This window comes from Oryza brachyantha, chromosome 8 (assembly GCF_000231095.2).
Source record: "Oryza brachyantha chromosome 8, ObraRS2, whole genome shotgun sequence".
Taxonomy (NCBI): Eukaryota; Viridiplantae; Streptophyta; class Magnoliopsida; order Poales; family Poaceae; genus Oryza; species Oryza brachyantha.
The window spans coordinates 10,720,579-10,742,164 of NC_023170.2; the positions used below are offsets into that span (position 1 = coordinate 10,720,579).

Genomic DNA, 21,586 nt, shown 5'->3' on the forward strand with positions numbered 1-21,586 from the left:
CCGAGTTCGGACAAGGGCTGAAAGGGGGAGGTGGGGGAAGATAGGACGAGGAAGGAATAAAGAGCCCGGCCCATTCGTTGATGGGTTGTGTCGTGCTCCTAGATCACAGGGCCTGTTTGGTTTGCAACTCACGGCGGTTTGGGGAGCTTAGGCCTTAGATTAGTTCCTAAAATTTTATTTCAAAAACATCACATCAAATCTTTGGACACTTAAATAAAGCATTAAATATAGATAAAAAAACTAATTACACAGTTACGGAAAAAATCTTGACACGAATTTTTGAGCCTAATTAGTCCATGATTAGCCATAAGTGCTACAGTAACCAACATGTGCTAATGATGGATTAATTAAGCTCAAAAAATTCGTCTCGTGGTTTATAGGCTAGCTGTGAAATTCTTTTTTTCATTCGTGTACGAAAATCTCTTCCGATATCCGGTCAAACGTTCGATTTGATGTTTTTGCCAAAAAAATTTGGCAACTAAACACCACCTTAGGCTTTGCAAAAAGATTTTGCAAAAACATCACATCAATATTTAGACACACATTTAGAGTATTAAACGTAGTCTAATTATAAAACAAATTTCAGATTCCGCCTAGAAACCGCGAGACGAATCTTTTAAGTCTAATTAATCTGTCATTAGCACATGTTGGTTATTGTAACACTTATGACTAATCACGTCCTAATTAGGCTCAAAAGATTCGCCTCACGATTTCCTCCATAAATGTGTAATTAGTTTTAGTGTTTATGTATATTTAATCCTTTATTTAGATATTCAAAGATTTGATATGATGTTTTTGGAAAAGTTTTTAGGAACTAAACAGGGCCTTAATATTGTCAGAGCAGGTAAAACATCTATAAATATATTTTAAAGAGATAAGAGACAAAGCAGTGGGCTACAGATTTGTAGACAGCTACAACACGGACTTCAAGACACATGTGTGTATAACATGTAGGATTAGATATTAATTGTGTAGTATATATTTATAGCTAACTATTGTATGAAATACTACCCCGTTTTATAATATAAAATGTTTGACCTTTTTTACAACGTTTGACCATTCATCTTATTCAAAATTTACTATAAGAATAAAAAATGATAAGTCATGCTTAAAGCTTTTTTGATAATAAAGTAAGTCACAAGCAACATAAATAATATTTTCATAATTTTTTGAATAAGACCAATAGCCAAACTTTAAAAAAGAAAGTCAAACATCTTATATTATCAAACAAAAGTAGCTATAAGTTAACTATAGACTTTTTAGAGCTAGCGATTGGCTGTACTATTGAATGGTGAGAGAATAGGTGGCCATTAGCAAATTCATGTATCGATTAAGGTAATATATGTAGAAAATAACAATAATAGCGTGCTAATGATAGATTTTTCTTAACTAAAATTCTAGTGTAACGCACGAACATTATGATACATTTAGTGACAGTCAAATTGACACCTAGTCACCCGGCTCAAGTGCACGAAAAGATTAGATCATGTCTAACGGTGCTCTATCTATATAATAGAGGATGAAGAATAAAAGTTTGAACCGATAATTTATTCAACACATTCTTTATTTTTAGTCATCATCAATACGGAGAGATAAACTCCTTACTCCAAATAGGATGCAAGACTATTTCTTAAGCAATATATGTTTAAGGAAGAATTAATAGTTGATATGCATTAATAAAATATAGTTAGGAATGATATGGAGGATATAATATAAATGGTACGTTGGAATATAAATAGCTACGGAGGATACATCTTGTATGGATGGTCATTGAGACGAAGAAATAGATGAATGGATCGTTCGACATGTTCTTATGATGCAGTTTGGAGTAGGGGAGGACATTTCATTGATAAAATTAAAAGCTGGAATTTATTGGAAGTTGTGCATCATTTTAATACTATCTCTTTTCTATATTAGATGTCAGTTTAGCTTTGTTCAGAGTAATCTCGACTAAATTTATTAAACAAATGTAACGATATCTAAAACGCTAAATTAATTTAATTTAATATATTATTGAATATAATTTATAATATATTCATTTTATGTTGACATATTATTATATTTTATATGAATTTGATTAAATTTAAAGATGTTTAATTTAGGATAAATTTAAATAATGTATAATATAAAACTGATGGAGAATATAGCTTGTCGGTTATATAGAGTATGCAATTTGATTAGCCAGTAGGTGGCTCTGATATTGAACTTAGAATTATTATGACCACGCTGGCAATTCAAATTGAATCTATACGCCTTTAAAAAAGACAATGATGGTGTCACCGCACCATCACTATCTTGTTTTCTTTACCAAATAATCTATATCCTTTAGTATTAAAAATTAATCTTTCTACATATTATTAATATCTTATTTTATCTCTAGAGTATCGTTGCAAAGCATGGGTACTTTGCTAGTTACTAGTAAAATTTGGCACTCGACCGATTACAATGCAGCTCGGTTTCTCATCATATTGATTCTGACGTTGCGCCGCTAGCTGTGGACCTGTGGTTGCGCACTTAGGGCATGAACAATACTACAAACTGGTGAGTGGTCTCACCTTACACGTTGGATTCTAGCAAAGGTGAAGGAGAGAGGGAAAAATTAAGTGGATTCTGCAAGTTTTAAGTAGCTTCTGCAAGATCCGGTTGCTTCATGGTAGAAATGGCAAACATGTGTGGTCCCTCCCCCTCCCCAGCAAGCTTGCCAAGAAGCTTAATGTCCGAAGCTACTCCGAGCGCCGCCGGGTTCTGCCACCCTGTCCCGCACCACCCCAAGTGTCGATTGTCGCCCTAACTCGTGCCGCATCGACCTGCGCCGCCTCGAGCGTCAATCGTCACCCCAACTTGTGCCACCCCAACCCCCACCGTCCACCACCGCCGCACTGTCAGCCACTGCCCTGAGCGCGGCCGGCCACCGCCGCACCGACGGGCGCTGCCTCATGGATGGAGTAGTGAAGTAAAGGGTTGTGCATCATGAGTCTTGTATTGATATTGTATTACTTTTTAGTTGGCAGGGTTTTGCTGCAAAAGTTTAGACCTGTGTGGAGATGAAAATAATACAAAAACTAAAATAGAAAAGATGAGGGCTGAAATAAAAAGTTAACGACCCTCACAACTTCAGGAGACCACTCTGCATTGTGGTAATTTTTTTTCTAGACACGTGGTTTTAAGTTTAGGTGGCAACCAAGTGACACTTCAGACCAATCAGACCACTTGTATTATTAATGTCCTTACACCACCGATGATGGGTTCCCGTAAGCAAAGAGTTGCTGGGTTAGAGTAAGCAAGCTTCAAGTCAGTTATAAGCGCATGCGAAACAAAGAGAATACAAAATAAATATGCAATTGTAGATATATAAATGTAGAGGTGAGAGAAAAATAAAATAAAAACAATAAAGCTAAAGTTATAGCTAATCTAATATATATATTATATATGTTAACTTTACAAACTTATATTACCTCCGTAAAAAAAACTTTATTTTACCTTTTTTTATTGAAGACTTCAGTTTAACAATTACTCTATTGGAGTTTGGTAAAATAAAAAGATAAGTGTAATGAAGTTTGAAAAAGTATAGAATATTCTAATATTTGTGGCTTTGTCACGCTCTCTTTTGTCTTTTACTTATGTTTATAAGCTAAAATTTTAATTTTAAACCTTAGATATGAAATTGTTTTAGAGATTTTTCATCATAGTTTATTTTTCAGCCATAGTTTTCCAATCACCATGAACACATATATAAATTTATTTGTAATTATTCTCCGTTTATAAATACGTCGTTTGACTTTTCTCTTTAAAAAGAAAAAAAATATGACCCTAGCATAGGTGTAAGGAATGCAAAAATTAAGGGAGGAGGGAGTGGCTAGTTGGCTCTAGCCACGTTCTGTGTAGATGAGGATGAAGATGTCAATTTTTTTTAATTTTTTGTGATACTATTAATTGATATTTTTGAACTATCAAAGGTAAAAATCTGTTTTAAAAATACACTACTTAATAATTTTAAAAATATATACGTAAAAGGTGAGAATAATCTCAGCCAAGTAACCCAGGATCCCGGGCCGCATTCGGTGTGTATAGTTAAGTTAACTTAGATCCTGGTACGGAAAACATAGTAATAGATTAATATATGATTAATTAATTATTAATTATTAAAAAATATAAAATAGATTAATATGAATTTTTTAAAACAACTTTTTTATAGAAAATTTTTATAAAAAATAAACCGTTTAGCAGTTCGGAAAACGTACGTGCAGAAAAGTTATGGGTGGCCGAACAGGGCCCAGTCTAGTACCGAATTAATCTTGCTCTTGTCGCCAACGGAGGAGCTGACGAGAGGTCGGTGGTAAAGCCTCACCCTGTGTGACCGTGCGTCCTCTCGTAGCAAAGCGACGGTGGCGAACCTGCGCTGGGAGGAGACGTGAGGACGGTAGCCGGCAAGGGTCCCACACCCAAAGCTAGAAAGGGCTCGTCCAAAGTTGACGTGTCTAATCAGCAGCACTCGTAAAATGAAAAAGTCATTAGTATAGGACTAATTGAGTATTAGCTATTGTAAATTTAAGAAATAAATTAATATTATTTTTTATACAATTTTTATATAAAACATTTTTCTAAAAAAATATACCGTTTAATAGATTGGGAAGCGTGTACACCGAAAAATAGAGAAAAAGTAACCTCCTTGATCGGTTTCGATAGCTGCCAAAGTACGGTCGCTGGTCCCAGCCACGCAGACGCAGCTGCTCTACTATATTTATTTAGAAAATGTATTAAAATAAAGAAGAAAAATATAATATTCTTAAAAAATGTATGAGGTGAAAATTAGATGAGGATAAAATAAGAAAAAAATTAAATTAAATATAATTGTCTTACAAACAAAAATATTTATAATTCGAAATTAAGGAAGTAGTCCCTCCGCATTTGTCGTGGTTGATTTTTGAATTGACAATATGTTTTATTCAAAATTTTTGCTACAAGTCATTCTTAAATTTTCTAGTAATAAATTAATTTATAATAAAATAATTATTAATTATCTAAATTTTTGAAAAAACATATGGTTAAACGTAGACCTAAATATCAGCCGCCGATAAAACACCGATAAAATAATATAATAAGAAATAATAATAATAATAATAATAGTAATAATAATAATAAGGGAAAAAGAAAAAAAATCAGTATCGTCCAGCACGTCGCCACGTGCGGCCGGCACGTCGTCCTCGCTCTTTCCAACGCGGTGTGGCCGTTGCGCAGCGCGTCTCGTCGCGGTGACGAAACGGAGGAAAAGCCCACTTCCTCCTCTCCTCCACCACTCCAGTGAAGTCCACCGACCCACCTCCCCAACCGCCAAACCCCTCTCCCTCTCCCACCCAGATCCTCCTCCTCCTCCCTCCTCGGCCATGCGCCCCGCCGCCGCCGACGAGAGCCCCCTCGTCGATCTCACCGCCGCGCCGTCCGCACCGCCCGCTGCCTCCTCGGGCCCGGCCGCGTGCGCCCCGGGATTCACGCGCGCGGTTCGCTGCAACGGGCCCGGGTGCTCCTCCTACTCGTCCTCCGCCGACGGCAGCGGCAGCGGCGGGGATGGCGGCGCGGGCGCAGGCGCGTACCCGGGGAACGCGATCTCGACCACCAAGTACACGGCGGCGAGCTTCGTGCCCAAGTCGCTGTTCGAGCAGTTCCGCCGCGCCGCCAACTGCTTCTTCCTCGTCGTTGCCTGCGTCTCCTTCAGCCCGCTAGCGCCATACCGGGCCGTCTCCGTCCTGCTCCCGCTCGTCGTCGTCGTCGGGGCTGCCATGGCCAAGGAGGCCGTCGAGGACTGGCGGCGCAAGCAGCAGGTGCGCGCCGCTGCAACCTACTACCTGTATCTCTGTGTTCGAGGCGTTTTTTTTGTTAGTTTGGCTTGGGCGGATCGGGCAGTTCCAAGTAATGAGGCCGACCTGCTCCTTCTGATCTCAAATGGATGTATTCACAATACTTTTGCATTCGTTTTTTCTGTGTCTATGCTTGGTTGCATATTGTGTTCGTGCTTGATGCATTTTGCTACTTTGATTTATCCCCTTTTCGTAATCCTTACCTGATAAATACTAGTTCTACGATTACTAAAGAATGTTGCAATTTTGAATGGGGTTAGTGCATGGAAAATTATAATCTGTACTGATTTGTTATATTTTAGAATTCCTTGAACAATGTTACATTAGTTTTCTTCACTTCTGTTTAGGACATTGAAGTGAATAACAGGAAGGTTGAGGTTTATGATGGCACCCAATCATTTCATCAGACGGAATGGAAGAAGCTTCAAGTTGGTGATATAGTTAAAGTGAAAAAGGATGAGTTCTTCCCTGCTGACCTTGTTTTGCTTTCTTCGAGCTATGAGGATGGAATATGCTATGTTGAGACAATGAATCTTGATGGAGAGACAAACTTGAAGCGAAAACAATCATTGGAGGTGACTGCAGGCTTGAACGAGGAGCATTCTTTCCACACCTTCAAAGCTTTCATTCAATGTGAGGATCCAAATGAGAAATTATATTCTTTTTTAGGGACATTGCACTATAATGGGCAACAATATCCTCTATCTCCACAGGAGATCCTGTTAAGGGATTCAAAGCTTCGGAACACAAATCAAATATATGGCATTGTAATATTCACGGGGCATGACACAAAGGTTATGCAAAATGCAATGGAGCCACCATCAAAGAGGAGTTCTGTTGAACGAAGAATGGATAAGATAATTTATCTTCTTTTCGTAATTCTATTTGCTATTGCATCTTTTGGTTCGATTATGTTTGGTATCAGAACGAGGGATGAATTAAATGCAGGGAACTATGCGTGGTACCTTAGGCCAGATAATTCAACCATGTACTTTGATCCAAACAGAGCAACTTTAGCAGCCATTTGCCATTTTCTAACAAGTCTCATGCTGTATGTTTGCTTGGTGCCCATTTCATTATATATATCAATAGAGATTGTTAAAGTCTTACAGAGCACATTCATAAATCAAGACCAGAATATGTATTGTGAAGAGTCTGATAAGCCAGCAAGGGCTCGCACATCAAATTTGAATGAGGAACTTGGTCAAGTGCACACTATACTCTCTGACAAAACAGGAACCTTAACATGTAATTCAATGGAGTTCTTGAAATGTTCCATTGCTGGTGTTGCTTATGGGAATAGGCCTATAGAAGTGCAGGTACCTTATGGAGGGATAGAGGAAGACTGTGCTGATATTGGGCATAAGGGTGCTGTTAGATCTGTAAGATCAGTCAAGGGATTCAACTTCACTGATGATCGTTTGATGAATGGACAATGGAGCAAAGAATGCCATCAAGATGCGATAGCGATGTTTTTCCGTGTGTTAGCTGTCTGTCATACTGCAATTCCTGTTGCAGATAGAAATTCTGTTGGGATATCTTACGAGGCTGAATCGCCTGATGAAGGAGCTCTTGTTACAGCTGCAAGGGAGCTTGGTTTTGAATTTTATCATAGGACACAAACAACCATATCAGTGCATGAGTATGATCCTGTCTTCAGTAGAAAAGTGGATAGGTGCTTATCGTTTCCATTGTTCTTACTGCTTATTCTTCAAATTGGTGATGATTACCTCCTACATGATACCTAATTTTTATTTCAGAACCTATAAGCTACTGAACACCTTAGAGTTTAGCAGTGCCCGCAAGCGTATGTCTGTTATTGTGAGGACGGAAGAGGGTCGTTTATTTCTGTTCTGCAAAGGGGCTGACAGGTTTGACATGTTCCTTCCATTTGCAATGGAAATTTCTTATGCTTTATGATGTAGGGAATTTCTACTTTGTTGGTATATATTTATTATTGCACTCTTGGTTAGCTCACATTCCAAATCTTATTACCATTTTCTTTAAAACTGGGGCATGCGATATATTTCATGCCATTACATTTTTCTGTAGTGTGAAACTTGAACCAGTAATGTGTACTCTTGTGAGATACAAATTCACATGCTAGTTTTTTATAGTTACTACTGAAAGTTTCATTAAAATTTATCTTCTATCTTTGTGCTCCAGTGTTATTCTTGAGAGGCTCTGTAAGGATAATGGAAAAGCTTGTTTGACAAATACAAAGTGCCACATCGATGAGTATTCCGAGGCAGGTTTGCGGACCCTGGCTCTTGCATATCGTGAACTTACCGAGGATGAGTATGTTGCATGGAATACAGAGTACTCAGCTGCAAAAAATTCTGTGCATACTGATCATGATGCAGCTGTTGAGAAGGCATCAGAAAAAATTGAGAAAGATTTGATTCTATTAGGTGCTACTGCTGTGGAGGACAGATTACAAAAGGGGGTATGTTGATTCAGTTGAGACTTTTAATTTTCTACTCAATTGGATCCATGCCATTATAACTGTCATGGTTTTGAAATATGCCATTACTATCCACCTAATTGGAACCATGCCATTATAATTTAACAGGTGTTTGAGATGTGCGACTAATTATCTTTTCAATGCACTGAAAACAAAATTTGGCCAAATTGCCCTCTTCTTCCTTAACCCTCCTTCCTCTCTTCTCTCTTGCCCATATCTTCTCTCCACCTCCCGGGATGGCATTGGTAGTTGACAGCAGCTGCAGCGGGCACAGCAGGGGGCGATTGCACCGGCGCTGTAGCAGTGGGCGCAGCAGGGGACGGTAGCAGCAGCAGGTGGCCGTCCAGCTTTTGTGCCTCCTGCCCGTAGCTCCTCCCACCCGGACTCCTGCAGCTCCAGCGCCACCATCGCTATCAACACTGCTACAATGCCACCGCCCACCTGCCTGCTGCTGCACTGCGGCCGTCGAGGGGGTTGAGCAGAAGCAGAATGTAGCAAGCAACATTGAGTGAGACAAAGAAGAGCTCCCCCCCACCCCCCCGGGTGGCCATGGTAACCACGCCCACGCCCTACTCCTGTGCCACTGCCCCGGGAGAGGTTGAGAGAAGGCCGCCAGCCAGAGAGATGGGAGAAGAGAAGTGCAGACAGGAGGCTGAAGAAAGAAGAGGAGGGCAGTTTGGGTCCAAATTTTATTTTCAGTGCATCGAATAGGTAATTAGTGGTATATCTCAAATAGCTGTTAAATTGTAATGGCATCACTCTAAATAGGTGAATAGTAATGGCATATTTCAAAACCATGAAAATTATAATGGTACCGATCCAATTAACCCAACTTTTAACCTTTTTTTTTTTCATTTACTATGCATGCTCAGTGTGTAACTGGGCGTTGTGTATAATCTAAAAAGGCCCTCATGATTTTCTATTTGGTTGCTTCCACATAGTTTGCACTTTGTCATATTTCATTTTTTTGGTTGCTCTCATATCTATTGAGGGCATTCTTCCCTAAATTCTTTCATATGTAGACAAACCACTCATATATTATCGGACATGCTTACTGCATGTATTGACTCAAAATAATGTTTAGGTCCCAGAGTGTATTCACAAACTAGCCCAAGCTGGAATTAAGATCTGGATTCTAACAGGTGACAAATTGGAGACTGCTGTTAACATAGGGTTAGTACCATATGTTATATTCTGAAATTTGAAATCTCACAGGACTTCAATTTTTCAAAGATATTTGTGCTTGATGTGTAGTTATTCTTGCAACCTCCTGAGGAAAGGGATGGAGGAAGTTTATATAACTCTGGACAACCCAAGTACAAATGCTCCCGAGGAACATAATGGAGAAGGAAGTGGAATGGTATGTAAATATTTAACTAAGAGTGGAAACATTGACCTCTTCGCAGTATTTCCATGTCAGCATATTAACAGAATTTTAAACTGTCCTGAAAATAACAATAGGTAAGTCTAACACAATTAGTAATTAACGTGCACATACGATGTCAATAAGTGTGGATGCACCTTATCATCTTAAAAGCAGAGAGAATAGAGGATGTATAAGATCAATTTACTTCATGTTTGCTCTATTGTGTCTTACATTTCGTATTTGCTGATGTAGGATCCATACGAACAAATTGGTAAAAAGTTAGAAGATGCACGAAACCAAATTTTGCTGAAAGGAACTTCAGCTCCAATTGCTCTTATAATTGATGGCAATGCTCTAACACATGCTCTTACGAGCAGTCTTAGAAGTGCATTTCTGGATCTAGCAATTGATTGTGCATCTGTATTGTGCTGTCGGATCTCCCCTAAACAGAAAGCACTGGTCAGTAATAAGCAGTATGTGCTGCTTCATCAGTTATTTCTAACAAGATAATGTGGATTTACCCTCACTTATTTCTTTTAAATGATATTAGCTATTTGAAAGAATTGCAGATCACCAGGCTGGTTAAAACAAGGATAAGGAAAACAACATTAGCAATTGGCGATGGAGCAAACGATGTTGGTATGCTACAGGAGGCTGACATTGGGGTCGGAATAAGTGGTGCTGAAGGAATGCAGGTCTGTAGTTTTACAGAATACCCCCTTTTTTTTGTTTTAGAGAAGACAGTATGGGGGAGCTATACTTCTAGAATATATTAGAGTAGGTTCCAAACCATACATATATAAACAAAAAGATAAATAACAATGACTATCCTATAGTTCATTTCCTGAAACCCATCAGCATAACTCAAAGCATGATGACAAATTATATTGAACAGCAATGTTCTCAATTCAGTAGTTCTTCTCAGATGGTGCAAACAGTGTATGTTTTTCCTCATTACAAACTGTTATAAGTTTTCATCTATCTTCTGGTCATGTTGATTTTGCTTCATATTGCAGGCTGTGATGGCAAGTGACTTTGCTATAGCTCAATTTCGTTTTTTAGAGCGGTTACTCCTTGTCCATGGTCATTGGTGTTATCGCCGGATTGCAGCAATGGTAAAGTGTTTTTAATTCTGCTACAATTTTGTGGTCTATAAAATCACTTACTAAAAGTGCAAACATATTACATTTTTCCTTTCCATGATTGAAAGTGCCTTGATTCTCACATAGAATTTGCAGACCAGCTGTTGTATACAGCTTTGTTTATGCTACTTTGTCTTTGAGTTTCTTATACTTGTTCATATTTTTTTAAGCACTATGAAGTAGCAAAAATCAAAGGTCTATTTGCTATAATTAGTGTTGCAATCTTACCAGGTTTTATATTTTGTTTGTGCCATGGACAGATATGCTACTTTTTCTTCAAGAATATCGCATTTGGCTTTACACTCTTCTGGTTTGAAGCTCATGCTATGTTCTCAGGCCAGCCTGGTTACAACGATTGGTTCATATCTTTCTACAATGTTGCTTTTACGTCTCTCCCTGTCATTGCTCTAGGTGTCTTTGATAAAGATGTCTCTTCCCGTGTTTGCCTTGAGGTACATAATCTCCTCCCAGGATCTTGTGCTTGTAATGCACATTTGGCTTTACTTTGGAGTTGGTTTGGTCTTTGTGTTGAGGCCTAGCATATTGCAGGTCCCTTCATTACATCAAGATGGCGTGGACAATTTATTCTTCAGCTGGTCTCGTATACTCAGCTGGATGTTGAACGGAGTGTGCTGTTCAATAATAATATACTTTGGTTCCCTCCATGCCATCCTCATTCAGGCTGTCCGACAGGATGGCCGTGTTGCTGGATTTGATATCCTTGGAGTGACCATGTATACTTGCGTAGTCTGGACGGTCAATTGCCAACTTGCACTCTACATCAGCTACTTCACCTGGATACAGCATTTTGTCATCTGGGGCAGCATACTGATTTGGTACACTTTTCTGGTCATCTATGGCTCATTTCCTTCAGCAATATCAACCAGCGCATATCATGTTTTCTGGGAAGCTTGTGCTTCTTGTCCTTTATACTGGTTATGCACTCTAGTCATTGTTGTGACAGCCTTGATCCCATACTTCCTCTACAAAGTTGCACAGTCACTGTTTCATTCACAGCGTTGTGATCAAGTTCGGAGAACTAACTCAAAAGAATTGGTGAGGCAATAGTATGGCACTGGAGGGGTTCAATGGATAGATTACTCTAGTATCTTGACAACTTTACAGTTCTGTTTATAAACCATGATATTTTAGATGGTGAATACAGCATCAAAGCAAAAATAGCTAGTTAATGTATTAGAGTTAGATTCTGTACATACTTGAGTTCATACCTAAAAAAATTAGGGTCAATCTATAGTGTCGCATTAGTTGATATGGGAATGGAAGTGATTGCGTTCACAGGCTCATTTGTGTCCATGTTTTGAACGTAATGTGGGTAAAGTATTGTACTGGTAAAGTACAGTTGCTTTAGTGGGAAGCTTGTGCACTTTTGACACCAGGCTGATTTCGTAACTGGTTTCCAGATCCAAGTGCTTCACTGAGGTTTTTCTTTATTACTCTTGTATCTCCTCTGATCAGGCTCATGCTTGTATCCTTTTAGTAATCATGATTGTAATTTATTCCTTTGGTTTTCATAATTTAAGACTTTCTAGTCTTGCTAGATTTGTATGGATGCTAATACACATGGACACATATACAAAATATATATATTAATTAATGAATGAATATAGACAAGTTAAAAAGTGGTGGGAGTAGTAATCAGCTTGTGCTTTGTCAGTAAGTCGAATATGGGAGGTTTATCCCTAATTAAGTTTGAGCAGATAATGTTGGCGTATTTTGTGAGGCCAAATGTTACGTACTTAACGTGAGATCAAGCTTTCTTAGTTTGTCGTTAAGTAATTCAGATGCTGATGTTTCCCTAGCTTTCAAGACGACTATAAGGATTGGACTGTGGTGTAGACTTGTGCAATTGTGCCTGGTCTCATCCCTCACGAGAGATGTAAAAGGAAAAATGAGGGAACTCTTTATCTTTTTCTTTGTATGAATTGAATTCTGCTCCGTTGACCTTGATGTTGCAGCGGCTTTTCAAATTTGGATATCGACCTTACAATTGCCGAGGAAAAGACAAGTACTGCCCATTCGTTCTCCGATTCTCTTTGTTTTTCACGCGTACAAGTGGTTTTACTGCATGATCCAAAATTTTTCATACCGCATGCTCCAAAAATTTTCAGCGAACTTAATATGCATATGATAAATTCACTAACTATAATAAAAATGTACTACCTCTATTTTATATTGTAAGATTTTCTAGCCTTGTTTAAATTAATCAATTGATAAATGTATATAATTTATATATATGTCTAAATTCATTAGCATCTATATGAATTTATGTAAGGCTAGAAAGTCTTATATTGTGAAACGGATGGAGTAAAATAATATCTCATAACATTACAAAACTACTACAACAACATTTGAGTGCAAAATTTATGAAAATACAATATAAATAGTTCAATGTGTCATACTTATGGGGTAAATTTGGGCTAGATTTAGTGATGGTGGTCCTCCTATCGACCGGATCCCCATGTGGAGCAAGAAGAAATAAGATGGAGTAAAAAGGGGTGTTAGAGGAAGAGAAGATGACGAGCCCCCGCTGAGCTATGGCTAAATCCATCTGACTAAATAAAAAAATATCTGAAATGTTATAAAGCGTATATTACTATTGTATACTTTAAAAGAAACGAGAGTAGCTAGTTTAGACTATTTAGAGTTGGTTATTACATGTGCATGTCAAATGTACCATTTGATACATATAATAGTATTTTGATTTATTTATATTAGAATTTAGTTACGAAGATATATTTATGTCAATAACTCTATAAGTAAGTACAAAATAATGCAACAATACATCTTATTTTAGACTACAAATATAGAATGCTCACCCAGCAAGGTTAGATACGTGAAATGTAGGCTCGGAATGGTGGTTAATTTATCTACAGGAACTTTCTGAAACTCAATGTACCTTGGCCCTGATGCTCCTTTGGTGAAGATGACTCATCCAAAATGAACTGACACATGGCAAGGAGGTGTGTCCAATTGTATCTTCATGCAGATTTTTATCGGCATATGTTGATAGCTTGCTTTTAATCAAGCAATTTCCCTATGTTTCTATACAAGATGGAAAGCAAATTATAAACTACTACCTTGAGAAATGCAAAAGGAGTAAGCTGAGGGTAGCAGATTTGGTATAGTCAGGACCTAAATGGATTAAGCCAAATCAAGGATGGATGAAGCTTAATATTGACGGTTCATTCGCAATCAAGCTAAGCGGGCAGGAATAGGAATGATCCTTCGTGATTCTTCTAGCATGCCGATCTTTACATCCTCCCAGTCCATTCATTGGAGTAGTAGTGCTCTTGAGTCTGAAATTCTTGCTTTCAAGGAAGAAATTACCAAGGCCCTCCAATGGACCTTGCTTTCCTTGGTGGTGGAATCTGATTGTTCTATGGTGGTTAGCTTGATGATCTCTAGGGAGTTTGATAGGTTGCAACTAGCGTTTGTAATTTAGGAAGCCAGATGCATCCGGATGGAGACAGGGAAATAGTACTTTGGAAGATTAATCACCCTCATAGTAGAGTAAGCCATGAGCTCGCCAATTATACTAGAACTCAGGATATTTCTATGGTCTGGAGAGATAATTTTTGTAACCTTATTCACAACTAGTGATGGAGGATATTGATCCTATTTAATATATTCCATTTCCCCAAAAAAAGATACGTGAAAAACAGTTTCATTACTTTTAAATAAATAGACAAGAACATTTAAAAAAATCATTGTTGTATACGATCACTGTCCTAAAAAGAAATCAATTTTTCAGTTTTTAGATAGAATGTTTGACTCTTTATCCTATTTTTTTATTTTATTTAGATAATAAAATATGAATAATATTTATGCCTGACTAACTAATTTTTAAGTTTTTAATAATTTTTTCAGAAAAGGATGGTCCAGCAACCACAAAATGCTTTTTTAAAAAGTAGTAAAGAAAAATAAAATAATTCCACGTCATCCACCTAGCCACCCGAGACCAGGACAGGAGCCACGTGACGATGAAGCCGACCGCGTCACGCCGTCAACCGCGCGGACGGGAAGTAAAAAAAAAAAAATCCACCAAAACCGAAGCGGAGAGCGACGGCGACGGCAACGGCAGCGGGGCGGCGCGCGCGGTGGGGCCCACCGACCCCCACCTCCCCGCGCGCAAACCCCCAAACGGCTTCTTCCCTTCTCATTTCAGTTGCCTTTCCACACACTTCCCACCCCATCCCTCTGATCCCGTGCCGCCGCTTCCCTCCCCTCCTCTCTCCTCTCCTCCGAGATCGCCGGCTCTCGCGGGCGCCGACCCATGGCGCTCCACCACCTCCTTGCCGCCGCCCCGACCATTGCGTGCGGTCGCCCTTGCCCTGCGCCCGCCGCCGCGCTGGCGGCGTTGCCTCTCCAGGCTTCGTGCTCGGGCGGGAGGGGGTGGAGCGGGAGGAGGAGGCGGCTCGGGGTCGCGGTGTTGGCCATGGCGGCCGACGGGGAGAGGGGGCAGGGGCAGCACGAGGCGGGGAGGATGAACCTCAACGAGTACATGGTCGCCGTCGACCGCCCGCTCGGCCTCCGCTTCGCGCTCGCCGTCGACGGCCGCGTCTTCGTCCACTCGCTCAAGAGAGGGGTAATTAAGCATTTCATGTCCCCGACTCGCCCCCACTTCAGTCTGTCTGTCTGCTGCTCACCTCACGTCCTCACCTCACTGGCTCACTCACTTGGTGCTTGTGCAATTGTCGGAGATGCAACTTAATTACCGACAGCTTCATACTGGTAGTATTTAGGAGTATTCACCATGTTGTTTATGGCATTTTATTTCATCTGATGTCAATCTACTTCTATCGCTGCTCAGTGAGCAAGGGGCAGTGTTAAGTTGTTGTCCTGTCGGCAATTCACGACAAACAATTACTGTAGCTTTTCTTCTTCATCATCGTGGAGCTAAGATTTTTGTCATTTGGAACTCTTTCTAGTCCATTATGGTTCAGGAGGCCATACTGTTGTTCTGACTATTGCTGGTGCATCTGTGACAGGGGAATGCGGAGAAATCACGGATTATCATGGTCGGGGACACGCTAAAGAAGGCTGGCAGTCCTGAGGGTGTGGGTCTTGTTGACATCAAAGACCTAGGTGACACGGAGTACGGAACTAGTAAAGTTTCTCTAGCTGAAATATAGTATTCCTTGGTATTCATATCTCTGCAAAGTTTAATAAAACCATGATAATGAGTATTGGATCTAGTTCGGTGTATGTCTATGTTTCGTATTATAAGTCACTTTTGGTTTGTCTAAGTAAATCCTCTTAAAGTTTTGGCCAAGTTTATAGAATAATGTAGTTACACTGGAAACACCAAATTAGTTTGTATTAAATTCGCCATTAAATGTATTATTGTATTATACTTATTTTATGTTGAAGATGTTACTATATTTTTCTATCAACTTAGTCAAACTTTAAGAGGTCTGATTTCATGCCAAAAATTTTTAATTGCAAGACGATGGAGAATGATTTAGTTCAAATGTTCCAGAATTCGGAAGCTATGTACAAATGTTCTATTTTGGTAGATAATGGATAAATGTTCCTGCACATAATAGCATTAGCTAAGGTGACAATTGTACCATGGAAAATGTCTATATATTACATATGAACTTAAAGTAATACCAGCAGTTACATCTTTAGTTGATTGTAAAAATGTATAAAACATTTCTTTATGTTATCTTTCAACCTTTATGTAGAATGGTGTTGAAGGAAACATCAGGGCCATGCAATCTTGTCCTGGAGAGGCCATTTGCTCCTTTCCCGATACATCAGTTGCATCAAAATGAAGATTATCATCTCCTATTTAACAAGGGCAGGGTTCCTCTTGCTAGTTGGAAGAGTGCTCTGTTATCATCAAAGCTGAATGAATCATCTGAGGGTAATGGAAATCCTGGATTTGCCATATTTTCCCCAAGGCTGCTAAATTCACATGGATGGGCAGTTTTGTCTAATGAGCAAGACAGACTCAATCAGCGCAGTACTAACCTTGCAAATCGTATAAGTGAGATTGTTGGTTTGTACTCTGATGAGGATGATGTAGATACTGAATGGGCACATGGTAGCTTTCCTTTGGAGGAGTACATTAAAGCACTGGACCGTGCTAAAGGTGAACTGTACTACAATCATTCACTTGGTATGCAATACAGCAAGGTAATTTGTCCTCCTATAACTAACTAGTTCTTCAGTGCCCAGATCTTGATGTGCCAAGGGGTTAGTAGTTAGAATCACTCCTTGGATGTGCGTCAAAAGATTTTAATATTGACAATTTTGTTGTCTTGTTGATATCCTCTCAGGACTTCAGGATTACTTTATCGTCTTTATTTTTTTTAAACAGATTACAGAACAAATATTTGTTGGATCATGCCTACAAACAGAAAGAGATGTGAAGATGCTATCAGAGACTGTGGTAGGTTCCTCACATATGCAATCACAGAAATCTCATAGCTGATAATTCAAAAGATTTTTTACCTGCCCTTTTATTATCAAATTAAGTTTCTGACATTTCAAAAGGCTTCAGGGTATCACCGCTGTTCTGAATTTTCAAAGTGAAAGTGAGCGCACCAATTGGGGAATCGATTCAGAGGCAATCAACAAGTCATGTCGCGAGAACAACATACTGATGGTCAACTACCCTATACGGTAGGATATGGTTCTCTCTTTTCGTAAAAACATCATCGCAAAATAACTTATTTGAACTCTTGTAATATAATTATTTTAATGGTAGGATAATCTGTTTGTAAAATATTATAGTAAAATATTTTTGTTGATTCTTGCACCTAGCACAATCATTTGATCTATTGTCATTTCTTTAAATGGTGAAAGTGGTTTTATTCCCTTGATTTACTAAATATAGTCTCACTGACAAAGTGGGTCATATAGTTTAAAAAAAATCAGTCTGGATTATACGCTGATATTGATCATATTGGTCATGCTAGCTATTCTATCTTTATAATTTTTTATGCATTACTTGATAGGAATATATTTGTAGCTGTCATCAGCATGCTATGCTTATCAGTCTAATATTAATCAAACTATAAGTGGCAATTCTTTTTTTTTTTCAGAGAAGTTGATTCCATGGACCTGAGGAAGAAGCTTCCTTTCTGTGTTGGCCTTCTATTGCGACTTATAAGGAAGAACTACCGTATATACGTGACTTGTACCACTGGATATGATAGATCACCAGCATGTGTGATTGCATATCTACATTGGGTGCAAGATACACCTCTCCATATTGCTCACAAATTCATCACTGGTTTGCACTCCTGTAGACCTGACAGGTATTTTTAGTTGACGTATCTTTTCTTAATTGGCTGGATTTGATCTAATTAAATAAGCAGTCTGGATCCTTAATGTCTACATTTCTTTGAATATGCAGAGCTGCAATTGTGTGGGCAACATGGGATCTCATTGCACTAGTTGAAAATGGGAGGCACGATGGTACTCCCACACATTCGGTATGCTTTGTTTGGAACAGTGGTTGGGAGGTGAGTTTCGCCCATGCAGAATGGTGTTATTTACCTTTGTACTTTTTGTTTGACAATCACTAGTTTAGCTTGATACTATTATAAACTGATGAAGTTGAATGCTCCATATTTTGCCCAGGGTGAGGATGTGGAATTGGTGGGGGATTTTACAAGTAACTGGAAGGACAAAGTAAAGTGTATCCATAAGGGTGGGTCAAGATATGAAGCAGAAGTTCGACTTCGACATGGGAAGTAAGTTATCAGTTCTTTTATCCTTTCTTCCCTAATCCAGTAGTATATAAGATTCTTATATGCCTTGGAGTCTTCGACTCGAGTTCATCGACTGATTGACAAGGAATATAGTCTTCCTTCATTTCTCCACTTCTGATGTCTTCACTGCTGATGCAGAATTATCTGCAACTAACAACATTCATTCAGGTACTACTACAAATTCATAGCGGGGGGTCAGTGGAGGCACTCGACTTCATTGCCAACAGAGACTGATGAACGTGGGAACGTCAACAATGTTATCAGGGTTGGTGACATAGCTCGTATTCGGCCTGCTCCTAGCCAACTACAGATAAGGGTATGCATCCCCCAGTACCCACTTCCTCCAGTGTCTTCAATGAAATTGTTATTGCTTAGTCCACCTGCCTATATGTATACCAGACATTCATCCTCGATCATACGGTTTTTATAGGTAGAGGTTTAACATATGAAAAAATGTGTTATCTCCCATGGCAGGACCCAACTGTTGTGAAGGTCATAGAGAGGGCACTAACTGAGGACGAGCGATTCTCATTGGCGTTCGCTGCGCGCCGCATGGCATTTGCAATCTGCCCAATCAGATTGTCTCCCAAGCAATGAACATATCAACCTCCCTACCAAGATGAACCGCAGCTAAAATCCAGTGCCTTCAAGATGGAAACTGAGGCGCGGGGCCGGTATATTTGGCAACCCTTTATTGTTACATAGCAAAACTCATGTAACATTAGAACATTTGGGTACCACATGTCTACTCAAACCAAACTGCACATTACTCGATCAGCGGTTCATCAGAGTGTACACAACTTCTGCAACAATGTAACTCTAAATATGAACTGTAATACGAAATAATGCCTATGTTGATGCAGCCCAGAATGTCAGGCACCGGCATGCTCTGCCATTGTTCGCATTGAAAACGCTCATCATGGTATGGGTGAGATGACAACTTTGCCGGTGGCTCTCCCTGTCTCGAGGTAGGAGAAGGCCTCCACAACCTGGGAGAAGGCGAACGGCCCCTTGGGGTCGACGAGCGGCTTCACCTTCCCGGACTCCAGGTACGGGTTGAGCTTCTCCAAGACCGACCCGTCGGAGGTGACCACGAAGCGGAACCCCGGCGGCGCGACGGCGCCGGTGAGCACCACCACGCTGCCGCCTTCCTTCACCACCTTGACGGCCTTCTCGCCTTGGCCTGGGACACACCGGAAAAGATTAAAGGCCGTAACATGTATAATTATATATTTTCGTTTGGCCGGCTTGTCGCCGGCGGTGATCGAGCGGCCTTACCGACTGCGTCGAAGACGATGTCGTACTTGTCCGGCAGCTCCTCGAAGTTCTCCTTGGTGTAGTCGATGGCGACGTCGGCGCCGAGGGTCTTGAGGAGCTCGAGCTTCGGCGTGCTCGCCGTCGCCGCCACCTTCGACGCGCCGTATACGTGCTTGGCCAGCTTCAGTGGAGACGAAGACCGTACAGAAAGAACGTTCAGCTCAGGCCATGAGAGTCTCAGTGCAAAGCAGCGGCTGATGATGATGCCAGTGCGTGCAGTGTGTGGCTAACCTGGATGGCGAGGGAGCCGACGCCGCCGGCGCCGCCGAGGATGAGGATGGACTTGCCGGCGGAGAAGCCGGCGCGCTCGAGGCCCTCGTGGGCGGTCTCGACGGCGAGCGGCAGGCCGGCGGCCTGCGCGAAGTCGAGGCCCTTGGGCTTGAGCGCCAGCAGCTTCTCCTCGACGGCGGTGTACTCCGCCAGCGAGCCCGACTGCTTGGGCCCCTCCAGCGCCTTCTCGCTGATGTTGCCGTACACCTCGTCGCCTTCCTTCAGCCCCTTCACCTGGCTGCCCGTCTTCACCACCACGCCGGCGACGTCGTACCCCGGCACCGTCTGCGCGTCCATCAGCCAACCTCGATCAGCTCACTCAGCAATGGCGGTGGGGGAGGGAGGAAAGAGAGAATTGGAGCAGAGGGGGCGACGACGATCACCGGGAGAGGGGAGTCGGTGGCCTTGAACTTGCCGGCGCGGCGCTTGGCGTCGACAGGGTTGAGCGCGGCGGCGGCGACGCGCACCAGCACCTGGTCCTCGCCGACGGCCGGCACCGCCGCGGCGTCGTTGAACTTGAGCACGCCGCCGTCCCCGTACTCGTCGTAGGCCCACGCCTTCATCGTGGCGGGCACCTCCCCCGCCTCCGCCGTGGTCACCGCCGGGGACGACGACGACGCCGCCACCGCCACACACCGGGCACCACCACCAGCCGCCGCCGCCGCAGCCACCGATCTCCTCGGCGCAACCACCGAGACCGAAGCAGCGGCGGCGAGCTTAGCCGGGGTGCATGGGTTGGCGAGCAGCGCCGAGGAGGACAGGAGGGATTGCATCGTCGTCGTTCTTGGCCGCTCTGCTGCTGCTGCTGGTGGTGTGTTGAGGTAGCTAGCGAGGTTGTTATCCGTTGTGGCGGGAAGGAGTGGAGGAAAATCCGCGGGGGCGGTTCGTTCGATCGCGGGAAGGAAGGAACCTTCTCGAGGTGGAAGCCAGTTTGTGGTTCATTTTGAACGTGGACAGATGCTACGTCCATGTTCTTTTCCTACCGGTGAATCTCGGCCCTCTCGATGGATGGGAGTAATTCCATGGAAGCTTCTAGCGTATTTCTAGATGAACTTACCATATGATCGATACTTACTCTGTTTTTGTTAATAATAGTAGTAAGACCAGTCTCAATGCATAGTTTTATAGTATAGTTATCAAGATTATAAACTAGGTAATCGAGTCAGATAAGTTTTATAGGGATGAAACTACTCTCTGATCTCATGGAACTCTCTTATTTAATGACCCTGCCAAGTTAGCAATTTTGCTGATGTCGCACCTTATTTAATGTGCATGACACCTCTATGAAATATACATTGAGACTGACCTAACAATGGTGCTATTTATTTTTAAACTTTAATTACTTGTTTTTTTGAAAAAATAATTGCAAATACTAAAGAACAGTGCCATATTACCTCAAGTGTATACCACTCTAAATATAAACACTG

The 21,586-nt window shown here is 41.1% G+C and overlaps 3 protein-coding genes across 3 annotated transcripts; 2 read left to right on the forward strand and 1 right to left on the reverse strand.

Annotated features, from left to right (window-relative positions):
* Positions 1-5,384: 5,384 nt before the first annotated feature.
* Positions 5,385-12,195, forward strand: LOC102704547 (probable phospholipid-transporting ATPase 8). Its single transcript, XM_006660031.3, has 11 exons — positions 5,385-5,819; positions 6,203-7,530; positions 7,616-7,726; positions 8,022-8,301; positions 9,404-9,492; positions 9,574-9,679; positions 9,938-10,144; positions 10,255-10,380; positions 10,702-10,800; positions 11,088-11,279; positions 11,377-12,195. The coding sequence occupies exons 1-11, from the start codon at positions 5,385-5,387 to the stop codon at positions 11,893-11,895; spliced, it is 3,492 nt and encodes a 1,163-aa protein (XP_006660094.3). The 3' UTR covers positions 11,896-12,195.
* Positions 12,196-15,031: 2,836 nt separating this feature from the next.
* On the forward strand, positions 15,032-19,418 carry LOC102704830 (phosphoglucan phosphatase LSF1, chloroplastic). The gene is made up of 10 exons (XM_006660032.3): positions 15,032-15,433; positions 15,837-15,943; positions 16,536-16,989; positions 17,174-17,245; positions 17,357-17,478; positions 17,901-18,116; positions 18,215-18,323; positions 18,442-18,554; positions 18,741-18,888; positions 19,047-19,418. Exons 1-10 carry the CDS (start codon positions 15,122-15,124, stop codon positions 19,167-19,169), a joined length of 1,776 nt encoding a protein of 591 aa, XP_006660095.2. The 5' UTR covers positions 15,032-15,121; the 3' UTR covers positions 19,170-19,418.
* Positions 19,280-21,056, reverse strand: LOC102720069 (2-methylene-furan-3-one reductase). Its single transcript, XM_006659305.3, has 4 exons — positions 20,543-21,056; positions 20,121-20,444; positions 19,851-20,010; positions 19,280-19,755 (listed from the first exon to the last, which is right to left on the reverse strand). Exons 1-4 carry the CDS (start codon positions 20,930-20,932, stop codon positions 19,490-19,492), a joined length of 1,140 nt encoding a protein of 379 aa, XP_006659368.2. The 5' UTR covers positions 20,933-21,056; the 3' UTR covers positions 19,280-19,489.
* Between the last annotated feature and the right edge of the window lie 530 nt (positions 21,057-21,586).

What these genes read in the sequence shown, in the direction of transcription:
- LOC102704547 (XM_006660031.3), top strand. Translation starts at nt 5,385, where the DNA reads ATGCGCCCCGCCGCCGCCGACGAGAGCCCCCTCGTCGATCTCACCGCC. An exon ending in ATGGAGAAGGAAGTGGAATG is followed by an intron (nt 9,680 to 9,937) that starts GTATGTAAATAT and finishes TTGCTGATGTAG; the next exon opens with GATCCATACGAACAAATTGG. An exon ending in CTTCCCGTGTTTGCCTTGAG is followed by an intron (nt 11,280 to 11,376) that starts GTACATAATCTC and finishes AGCATATTGCAG; the next exon opens with GTCCCTTCATTACATCAAGA.
- LOC102704830 (XM_006660032.3), top strand. Translation starts at nt 15,122, where the DNA reads ATGGCGCTCCACCACCTCCTTGCCGCCGCCCCGACCATTGCGTGCGGT. An exon ending in AAAGACCTAGGTGACACGGA is followed by an intron (nt 15,944 to 16,535) that starts GTACGGAACTAG and finishes ACCTTTATGTAG; the next exon opens with AATGGTGTTGAAGGAAACAT. An exon ending in CACTCCTGTAGACCTGACAG is followed by an intron (nt 18,117 to 18,214) that starts GTATTTTTAGTT and finishes TTGAATATGCAG; the next exon opens with AGCTGCAATTGTGTGGGCAA.
- LOC102720069 (XM_006659305.3), bottom strand. Translation starts at nt 20,932, where the DNA reads ATGCAATCCCTCCTGTCCTCCTCGGCGCTGCTCGCCAACCCATGCACC. An exon ending in TCGGCTCCCTCGCCATCCAG is followed by an intron (nt 20,011 to 20,120) that starts GTTAGCCACACA and finishes TCTCCACTGAAG; the next exon opens with CTGGCCAAGCACGTATACGG. An exon ending in CATCGTCTTCGACGCAGTCG is followed by an intron (nt 19,756 to 19,850) that starts GTAAGGCCGCTC and finishes GGTGTGTCCCAG; the next exon opens with GCCAAGGCGAGAAGGCCGTC.